The 11,609-nt window shown below is 43.9% G+C and overlaps 1 protein-coding gene across 1 annotated transcript; it reads right to left on the reverse strand.

The window, feature by feature from the left end:
* Positions 1 to 952: 952 nt before the first annotated feature.
* Positions 953 to 9,781, reverse strand: RNF149 (ring finger protein 149). Its single transcript, XM_033147603.1, is given in 8 exon segments — positions 953 to 1,175; positions 1,970 to 2,052; positions 3,518 to 3,586; positions 3,983 to 4,113; positions 4,116 to 4,232; positions 9,276 to 9,427; positions 9,429 to 9,508; positions 9,511 to 9,781. Coding segments are annotated over 8 exon segments (981 nt in total). The 5' UTR covers positions 9,739 to 9,781; the 3' UTR covers positions 953 to 1,054.
* Between the last annotated feature and the right edge of the window lie 1,828 nt (positions 9,782 to 11,609).

The raw sequence follows: 11,609 nt of genomic DNA on the forward strand, positions 1-11,609 counted from the left end.
ATAAGCCAATTTCCTAACTCCTTTCACATTCTAACATAGCCAGGAGGCAGGATGAGGCACAACACAGGTATTTCGGTTGGTATTTGCCTGTCTTGGGAGAAAATCAGGGTGTGTGCCTTTGGGAGTGAGGTCAAACTGGTCTCCCAAGCCCACATGTTGGCACACCGCAGGTATGACCGCCCCCACACTTAATTCTGAAATCAGCAAAACTGCTTCGTCAAATAAATGCACCAACAGGGAAGCTTTATACACATCTCAACAGTGGCAGCCACTCATTCATAGAAACACATCCGTTTTCAGGGGACATATATGAAATTAGCAACTGAGCCGAGCCAAGCTGCTTTTAGACAACTGCCTGTGGTAGCTCAGCAACCGCAACACACACACACATTCCATCTCAGATACCCAGACTGGTGCAACTTCCCAGGGTTATCAATCAGGGAGAAAAAACTTCCCCAGGCCTACTAAATGAGATGCTACGGACTGAGCCTGAAGACCTCTTCAGACCAAATGTGGATTCTGCTACAAAACTCAGGCTCACATCCTGGATGGCTGGAAGAGATTGTAGCGCAGCAGACCTAACTCAATGAGTCTTCTCACTGAGGAGCTGAATGTCTGCCAAACTACAGTGATTTAGGAAATGAGCCACTGAGACAAGGAGGAGCCCGAGTCTTTCTTTCTAAAAAGGTTTGGTCCTACACAATGAGAATATATGACAGAATGTATATGTTTGGGGGGTGGGTGTGTGCCGAGGCAAGTTGGTACTTTGCAGTCAGCAGTATTGAGTTTTGATCTTGGTTTGGCTGCTCTTGCCAGATTGTTTCGTCAACATGTACCTAGTTTTCACTGGTGAAGTTCAACGAGACAGATTTGCGACTTCTGATTGTGCAGAATTGAATTCACCATAATGACAGCCCACCCCAGGCACCTTCTCGAGTTTAAAACCAGCTTTGGCTCCTCCCTGCAAAAAGTAATATGCCATGGTTGGCTGGATGCTTGGCTGGCGCAGGTATTACTTGGCCCCAAACAGGATGCCTAGAGCCTTATCACAGATTTATGTTACACATTTCCAACCTACCCAATATCCGAGAGCTTTGATGACATCTAGTTTGCACATTGGACACGTTCTGTGTTCCAGCAGCCAGGGATCGAGGCAATGCCTGTGAAAGACGTGCCTGAAGAGACATCATAGTTTTGAAATCAAATATAAGGACTGTTCTTTTATGCAATGAAATTGGCAAAATTAAAGGAACAAAAAGCTTATCTAAAGCAAAATTTTGATAAGGCAGCATTGCAGTGTTGCTGAGCAGGCCGAAAACAACCCCCCACATTGACAAAATCCAGGGTAACTATGCAATTCAAACTCCCACAGAAATTAAATCTGTAGTAACAGTGGCGCACGGACCACTGAATGAGGCCCTGTATCATCAGCATATAATGCCCCCCTTTGAAGGATCTGCTCTGGCTGCTAATTTGCTAGCAAGCCAAGATAGATATTGATGTATATTTCCCTAAAAACTTAGGACCTGGTAATTGAGAAGCTGCCATCTCCCATAGTGCCCTATTCAGTCCCCAAACTGGGAAAGACCCTTCTGCTGGCAGCCCATGCCCCTGAGGTTGGTTTTGACAATCTACTCGTAACAGGGCATTTCAATGTAGTGGCACCCACTTCATGGAACCCACTCTGGACAACTTGTCAGAAAACGCAGTCCAGCATCCACAAGTTCCTCATCCCTGTTTTTAGGGCACGAAGTTGGAAGAACTGAACGAATGCCTCCCTATCGCCAGCATTGTACAAAACAAGGATGCATTATCTGCGAGTTTATAGGCTTGAATGAAAACTAAATAAAAAAGCTACTGTGCACTTATCTTTCTCCAGTCTTAAAAACAATGGGACTCTTTTTTAATGAGTTTTGATAAATAGTTCCCAAGTAATGATACCCACTGAAGCAAATTTTAATAAGCTTACTTGCAAGGTAGGATTCGAACGATATCCTTTGGTTTGTAGTTTTCAATGCATACAGCACAATTTTCAGCATCGACATTCAAGCCCTGTAGAAGAAGAAAAGTACAGTTGATACTGTATTGAAGTTAAGCCTTGCACAACTTGTAAAATACAGGTACTAAGTATCTGAGTCTTCTGCAGCTACTTTTTGAAAATAAACAGGGAAGCGATTCAGATACCAGGACAAGAAATTTCTAAAGAAATGCAACGTACAGAGGGCACAAATGATACAACAGACTAACTTAATCTGAAATACCATGTTAAGAATATACAGCAAATATCTTTGCATCTGCAAAGCGGCCAACTCAAATTCTAAATGTTGAAATACCATAACAGATTACAAAATTGGCTGGAAAGTAGTGAGCTGATCATTTTCAAGCCAAGTGGAAGTACAACAAGCTACATGAGGCATTCCATACAGGTCTTACCAGAAATTCCCATTGATACTCAAATAGAGTGAGAATTATGTTAGAATATTTGTAGTTTCTAAGTCAGGAGCAGAAATCAAGTAAACGAAATTATTCAGAACGATGGACTATAAAGTTCAGCCACAACCAATTATGTTGCTTGGCATCAGCAGATTTGGCCAACTTAGCTATATATATATATGTGAGCATTTATTTTATGCAACCTCTTAAGCCACTCATACGGTTCATATGATGATCAGGACACTTGATGCTAAAATACATAGCTATAAAATGGTTAATTCAGCCAAGTAGCAACAGCAAGAAAGAGCCAACACTTCTGCCCAGAGAAACCCATTAACTCTGGGCAATTATGAACACTGCTGTAGGAAGTATCCAGGTGTGGCTCAGTCATATTAGCATTTGGTATCAGTTAGATCATCTTCACAAATATACTTATTGCAAAGTCCAACTGATATATTATAGCCAGAAATTCAGAGTTCCCATAACTAAGAACAATTGTGTATAAATTTGTACTTGTGTGTCTTCTTGTACAATTATGTGGTGCACTGAACAAATTATAGACTCATGACCTAGGGTTTTAGAGCAAACAAGAACATGAGACTCCCTTTCTCAGAAACAGCGTGTTGTTGTTATTTTTAAAAGATACGTTAGGCATGCCTAAGACCTTGGGTTTGCATTCTGGAATGCTTGTTCTATTATTATTGTTCTGTTTTTACCATATCACAGACTTTTTTTAAATAAAGCTCATTGGTTTCAGAAGCAGTTTACCATGTGTCATCACAAGCTGCTATTGATAAAAGTTCCCTTGGGTGTATGGAGCAACCAATGAGATTCTACATACACCTACCCGTGTATGTAACCAGGCAATGGAAGTTCATAGTATCACAGAATTGAGGAGTTGGAAGGGACCACGAGGGTCATTTAGTCCAATCCCCTGAAAAGCAGGAATATTCTGCCCAATGTGGGGCTCAAACCTATGACCCTGAGAATAAGAGCCTCATGCTCTTCTGACCAAGCTATCTTTCATTTCATTTTGAAGAAACTGTGCTAATGATTGACATTTCTATCTACATTAGGATTTAACCTTATCTTCATGCTTTACAATATGCAGTGAAAGCTGGCCAATTGCTTTTATGGTTTCTTCTCTATGGCCCTAAAAAAAAAAAAAACCACACACAAAACCAATTCAATCGGTAGTGCATACTGTATTTAAATGAGATTATATGTACCACACATATTTAAATGAGATTATATGGGAAACCACCTGAAACGCTGAGTAATCTAACAACTCCACTTATCCAAGATCTAAGGGTTCCTTTAACTGAAAGGCGCAAAAGCAATTCTGCACCTATGTCGGCCCAGTTAACACATGAAATGGGAATGTGCACAGGATATTAGTAAATGTGCAAGATGCACATGAAGGTAAGACTCAGATCATAACCATTGCAACTGCTTCTCTCTATACCAAGTACAGGATTCACAGCCCTAATTACAAGCAAACGTTTTTCACTAAAGAAATTGAAGAAGAAAAAATCACCCATGTAATTACCTGGCTTCTAAAATGCGATCCACTATAGAGGAAGCGCTGTATATAAAAAAATATAAGCCACGCCAATGATATGATCATCATGGTGATAAATGCAATCGATACAAATACAACAGACTGTCCACTGATATATCTTGCACGTGTTGCTTGCCAACACCAATAGACATCCTCACTGGTATCCCTCTTCGCACCAGTTCCAAGATCTCCATGCCTTTGGGATATCCAACCATAATTACAACTGCATTGCCAGTACCTGTCAAGGGGAAAGAAAAACAGGAGTCATGTGGGCTCTTGCACAACTTTTTAAATCTCTGTATGAAATCCAGGCAAACATAAAGTTAAGTACACAAGAAGTAATTTTGCTGTAGCTTTTCCTTCAAGATCCCACCCAGCATGTTGTTGGATACGATGCAAGACCAAGTCCTACAACTGCCATGCTCTCCCCCTTATAATAGAGAAAACAAAGTCATAATAAAATCTTAGAATCCAGGAATCTTTTCACTCTATAACATTCTGTGGTGTTCATCTCCTGACACGTCCTCCTTCTATTTGAGAGTTATCAAAATTCCCACATGCCAATTTGGGGTTGTTGTTTTTTGGCGGGGGAGGGTATGGTCTTCCGTCTGTAATATTTTGTATTTCATCTTATTTCGTTTTATACCACTTTGGTAAATTCTTGTTGTGAAATGGTTTATAAGTCTGCAATCAAGAGACATTTGGACTGTAAGAGTGTCTTGATATTTTGAGTTTCCCTCTCTACTAAACCTTTTGTTGTTTTGGATTATTGGCTTCTTGAGATTGCCATACCCGACAGCCCAAGCAAGATTACACATAAGGATGAGAGGCCATATCATGCATAAATTTAGCTTGAGATTAAGATTCGTTTTGAAAATATAAATACAATGAATGATGGTGATAGACCTGCAATGTAACTATGTTTACTTGCCACCCACCTGTTCCCAAACTTTAAATAGCATGCACTTGGGCTCAACTTTTACTGTGCTTCCTATATGTATGCTTAAAACCCAGAAGAGAAGGAATAAGATCAACAGCATTGTTTTGCTATAAGTAAGCCAATAAGAAAAACATCCCTCCTCCACATGAAGTTTGTAACTGACAATATTCTGATTTTGCAAATGCTTCAACACTGACTAAAGTGATTGCAGACATTGCAGCTGCAATAACTAATTTCACAACACAGAGAAGGGCTGCATTCGAGAAAAGAAAAATATATAGTGCATATAAACAATTCCACTGACCTACTTTTAAGAAGCAGTTTCGTATCCTGGCCTCTTAAGTTATCAGGATGTCAATCATAGCTGCTCAAATGTTGCAATCCAGATTTTGCTACGCTTGTTTTTAATCAAAGAAGAAAGAGGCCACCGCTTCCTTCAACCAGTTCCTACATTTATCAGCCTTCCTCATCTCTAATTTCCATATACGTAGCATTTGGGGCTTGGGGAAGAGAACTTAATACTTCTCTGCTCATGAAACTCTGGCCTCAGGGCTACAAGCTAGACATCAACCAACCATGTGCAATTCCCCCACCGAACAAAAGCCAGGACAGAAGAAGAGGTCCCCCACAAAAAGGCGATGGGAAACAATCAGTGTGTAGATTGGTAAAGGTAAAGTTAAAGGACCCCTGGATGGTTAAGTCCAGTCAAAGGCGACTATGGGGTTGCAGCTATCATCTCGCCTTCAGGCCGAGAGAGCCGGCATTTGTCCACAGACAGTTTTCCAGGTCATGTGGGCAGCATGACTAAACCGCTACTGGTGCTTGGAGGACAGTGACGAGTGCCAGTGCACACGGAGACACGTTTACCTTCCTGCCGCAGAGGTACCTATTCATCTACTTGCACTGGTGTGCTTTCAAACTGCTAGGTTGGCAGGAGCTGGGACAGAGCAACGGGAGCTCACCCTGTAATGGGGATTCTAACCGCTGATCTTCTGATCAGCAAGCCCAAGAGGCTCAGTGGTTTAGACCACAGCGCCACCCGCATCCCTTAGAGCCACATTACCAGAATCTGAAGGACCACCTCCTCCCATAGAGATTTGCCCGTAGCAGATAATCTTTGAAAGCCCTGTTATATGTCAACCTACCACTGAAATTTCACTTGGGAATAATAGAGATCACGGCAAGCACCTTGGCTATGAAATCCACACTAGGAATGTTATGCTGCCCTATAACTTTTAGACTGGAAGCGAAAACATTTTCTTATTTCTCTTGGTGTTTGATCTTATATTTAACGTTTTAACTCTGCTGTCCTTAGCTTTGGGTGTTGTGCTTTTATTCTATTATTGCTGTGTAGTTTTCTTTCTTATCTGAATGGCACCCAAGCTGGTTTTCCTGTGTCCTCCTTCAACCCAATATGCAAAAGTGCACCTGTATGTTACCAGGCTTCTATCGTACATGATGCCCCCATCTGCTCATGCAATCTGGCTCCATTATGTCTTGCTTTCAACAAGCCACAGAGTTTTTTAATGCTTAGGAAACCTGAAATATTGCTGCGATGAATCATACATATGCAGTCTCCTTGAGGCTGTTTTCCCCAAACAATTCTTGCAATCACTTCATATGCTGCTTTCCACTCCATTACACCAAAATGCACCCAAGAAGAGGTTTTATACTTCTCCTCACAAAAAAAAATGTTAGTTAAAATCATGCTCAGCATCTTTATGCAGGTCGTTTTGAGTACAGAACATTTATTTTTGAAAGCTGATGGAATGCTGTGTCCTATAAAGCATACATAGTATCTGCCTGCTAAGGCTTCTTTCCTACTCCTCTTGTGTAATTGCACAAGCTACAAAGCCAAAAAAATATTTAGAGGAACTTGCAAACAGGTAACAGGCATACAGGATATGGATCCAGGAAGCTACTGTGTTTTGAAATAACTAGTTCCAAACAACTTGCTTTTCTGTATTCTGTGTTTTATACAGAAGAACTGACCATTTTCTCTTTCAGCTACAGTGGTACCTTGGTTTAAGAACAGCCCTGTTTAAGAACGGTTTGGTTTACGAACTCTGCAAAACCGGAAATAATGTCTTGGTTTGAGAACTTTACCTCGGTCTAAGAAAGGAATCCGAACAGTGGAAGGGCCGGCGGCAGGAGGCCTCATTAAGGAAAGCGCGCCTCGGTTTAAGAACGGTTTAAGAACAGACCGGAATGGATTAAGTTTGTAAACTAAGGTACCACTGTATTTGAAAAGTCCTATATCACATTGTCATAAAAGGGAACAATACAACTTTGTAGGCCTCCCATTCAGCATCTTCATTTCCTTGCTCCTCCCCACAGCTGCTCTTGTTTCTGTGTCAAACCTGCTAAACCAAATCACATCTCCAAACAAACCTGCTGCACAAGCTCAGCCCCGTTCCTATTTCCAGAGACTTGGCAAATGATCCCTGAGTAAGGAGTTTACCTTCCCTTAAACCTGGCGTAACTTTTGCACAGCTTCCGTTGCTCCTCTTGGTTCACTGCAATGCAGTATTATTATTATTACTATATATTATATTATATTATTATTAATTGAATACCGTCCTATAACTGGAGGTCTCAGGGCAGTTCACAGTATGCACTCCTGATTACTGGTATGTAGCTCTGTAGTAAAGTACTTCCTAGTTTGAGGCTTTTTAGGCTTCCATTTCCATGCTAAGAAGTTAATGGGGGGTGGGTGGGAAATAAAATTATGCACAGTATACAGAAATATTTTTTATTCTTGCACAATAACTAGGACCTGGATTCAGGACAGACAAAAGGATGTATTTCTTCACACAGTGTGTAATTAATTATGGGATTCATTATCACAAGATGCAGCAACAGCCTACACTCACATTTACGTGGTTTTAATAGAATGCGGGTGGCGCTGTGGTCTAAACCACAGAGCCTAGGGCTTGTCGATCAGAAGGTTGGTGGTTCGAATCCCCGCAACGGGGTGAGCTCCCGTTGTTCGGTCCCAGCTCCTCCCCACCTAGCAGTTTGAAAGCAGGTATAAGTGCAAGTAGATAAATAGGTACCACTCCGGCGGGAAGGTAAACGGTGTTTCCGTGTGCTGCTCTGGTTTGCCAGAAGTGGCTTAGTCATGCTGGCCACATGACCCAGAAGATGTCTGTGGACAAACGCCAGCTCCCTTGGCCTACAGAGCAAGATGAGCACCGCAACCCCAGAGTCGTCCGTGACTGAACCTAACGGTCAGGGGTACCTTTACCTTTAATAGAATGCTAAACTTATTGGTGGATAAGTCGAATAATGGATGTAAGAAACGATGGCTACACAGAACTTCCATTCAAAGGCAATACTGTGTACACACTGCCTTTAAAGGCATCCAACCAATAGCTCAGCTAAAGCACATTTGAAACATTTCCTCCCACAAAGAATTCTGGGCACTGTAGTTGGTTAAGGTTTACTGGGAATTTTAACTTTATGAAGGAAAAACTATAGTGCCCAGAATTCTTTTGTAGATGTGCCTCAAAAGTGCTTTAAAGATATAGTACGTCCACAGCAGTGTACCACTGAAAACCAATTGCTAAGATCAGCAACCGGCAAAGGCTTCATCCCTATCTGTGAACTTATTGGGAGTCATTCAGTTGACAACTGTGTGGCGGCACTGTGAGGAGCGTGATGAGAGGACCAGGTCCACATCCCCACCCTTTAAACCTCACTGGTAGATCTTGGGCCAGTCACTGTATCACCAAAACCTACTTCATAGGGAAATGTTAAAGACAAAATAAAGGGAGGGGGGGCCAATCATTCCTCCTCGAGCTTCTTGGAGGAAAGAAATGGACAGAAAACAAACAAACAAACACAAACTAAGGTGCTGGGCTGCCTTTGGTTTGATGCAGCAGAGCTAATTTGTTCTTACTCAAGTCAACTTCTGCTGCTCCACATGTGCAGCCATACCTGTGGATGTGAGGGATGCTTGGTCCAAAGTAAGACCTTGCCTACACAAATGAGGCATAAAACAGACCATCCCTACAGGTGTGGGAGAGAACTTTTTGAATATATTATCTGAAACAAGCACAATACAAACTGGGCAGACTGGGCCAGAGAAGTGTGCTTTCACATGGGACTCAAAAGTAGCACCCGCCACCTGTGTGCAGCCTTGTGGCACTGCCTGCCACACGACACACCACACACAGCCCACAATTCCAACGGCACTTGCTTTCAGGGAAGTTTTCTGCAGCCTTGTTCCCCACTTTTGATGTGGAATACACGATGCGCCAAACCCCAAAGGTCCCCTCCACTCCAAGCTTACCCGAGTTGCCACTTCCCAAACTCTTCTTCCCTTTCAGCATCACTCACCGTAATTATAGGACATGGTTAGGGTGGAGTTGCCAAACCTGGGCTCGTTGTAGATCACCACGGCAGCTGCCCGCTTCCTCACGGCGTTGGCGATTTTGTCCTTCAAGCTGCAGCCCCCGTGCGCCACCAGAGCGATCCACGACGGAGGCGTCCCCCGCGGATTGCGCTCCGGGCGGCCTGGGGATCTCGTAGTCGATCCCCGGCGCGCAGCCTTCCATGTGCGGCCGCTCCCCGCTCCGCTGCCGCCGGGGATGCCCACCAGGCCTTGCGCGTTGTCCTTGGGCGAGCCGTCGCCGTAGCGGCCGCTCTCGGTGCTCTCCTGCACCGTGCGGTTGGTGCCGGGGTCGGTGTACATGGTGGTCACCCAGGCCGTGTACCACACCAGGGACCAGGCCACCCGCGGGCAACCCACCACCGCCAGCGCCAGCAGCAGAGGCAGCGCCACGCGGCGCAACAGCACCATGGCAAACCCGACACACGCGTGCGCCTGGCGAATGGAGCTCCCAGCCCGCCTGCACCGAGAGGCGGCAGCGCCGGCGCAAGCGGCAACCTCCGGGTTCCCGCCCCTTCCTTCCTTCCCTGGGAGGCGGCCCTGTTCGCCCGCCCAAGCCAGGAGAAAGGCAGGCAAAGAGGCGGGGACTCTGCGGCCAGGCCTCCTTCCTGAGCCCAAGCAAAGCCGCCCTCAAATGAAGCCTGGCGCGCGGCGCGCGCTCGTTTGGGGACCGCCCCCCTGGCCCCTGCCCTTTTTTTTCTTCCCCAGGGGAGAAAGCAAAGGGCTGCGCGCGCGCACAGGAAACCCCATCCCTGTCTACTCAGGTCCATGGATTCAGTCCGGCTCGCGCCCAAGTGTGTAGGATCGCAGCCTAAAACTGCAGTCCCCACAAACCTGGGAGTAAGCCTCGTTGAATTCAATAGGGCTCTCTTCTGGGTAGGTATGATCAGGGGTTATAATAATAATAGTTTACAGGTGGGTAGCCGTGTTTGTCTGCCATAGTCAAAACAAAAATAAAATAAAAATTATTTCCAGTAGCACCTTAGAGACCAACTAAGTTGTATCTGAAGAAGTGTGCATGCACACGAAAGCTCATACCAAGAACAAACTTAGTTGGTCTCTAAGGTGCTACTGGAAAGATTTTTTTATTTTATTTATTTTATAATAATAATAATTATGATTTATACCCCACCCATCTGGCTGGGTTTCCCCAGCCACTCTGGGCGGCTCCCAACAAAATATTAAAGACACACAAAAATCAAACATTAAATACTTATCAAATTGTCCTTGGGCTGTATACATGATATATGTTTAAAATAATAAATCAATTTCCCCTTTCCCAAGTGTTTGGGAACTGTAGTTTATCCATCAGAGCGACGAACTCCCAATCTTTCCAAACTACAGTTCTCAGGATTCTCTTTGTGTGTGTGTGTGTGGGGTTTCTTCGTTATGTGGCACTTGGTTCCTGGCAACTGTCGTTTAAAGGGTGCTGGGGAATTGTAACTGAGGCTATAACTCTGTTTTCCAGGACTCTTTCGGCGACATCATGTACTTTAAATGTATGGTGTGGATGTATCCGTAACATTTAATGGGGGGGGGGGAGGGAATATGCTAGAAATGAGTATCTCTAGGTAAGATTATGGCAATGTGTTAGGCATGGCCTGCCTTCTTCCCAGTGTAGCCTAGAGCATAAGTTGGGAGACTGCTGTTGTGCTTGTGGGCTTCCTGTGGGCAACTGCTTGACCACATTTCTATGGCACCTTGAGAAGAATAAAAATCTATATCCTCCCCGTTCGGCTATTGGGCAAAAGTTACAATTACAAGTACATTTTGGCTTTATCCCAACACATGGATGGCCCTTAAGACATTTTGAAAATCCTATTATGTCAAGCAACCTGGAGGCGGGGAAAACCAGCAGTGCCTGGTCTCTGCCAAACAATAAAACAGTGCACTCTCCACTGAACTATGAGCCATGGTTAGTGTTAGCTATGATGTACTGAAACAACCCAAGTTCATTAACCATGATTTGCAGTTGGCTTGCTTCAATAGACCATAGCTACACTAAGCACACAGCACACCCAGGTCCGGACATAACCAATCATTGCCCACTGAAAATCAAAGCAAAAGCTTCTAATAATCTCATACTGCAGAAAGAGAAGGGAAGGGGTGTCCATGAGCCCAACACTAAATGCTCACATACCAGGCAACAGTTAAATGTTAATGCAGCCACAATCTGAATGGTTAAAGCAAAGTTAAAGACTTCTTCTTTAGTCCTTCCAGAAAAGCATGTTAGGATACAGAGTTGTCCCAAAACCATATTGAAAGCATCTTAAGAGTATAGC

The sequence above is a fragment of the Lacerta agilis genome, chromosome 4 (genome assembly GCF_009819535.1).
Source record: "Lacerta agilis isolate rLacAgi1 chromosome 4, rLacAgi1.pri, whole genome shotgun sequence".
NCBI lineage: Eukaryota > Metazoa > Chordata > Lepidosauria > Squamata > Lacertidae > Lacerta > Lacerta agilis.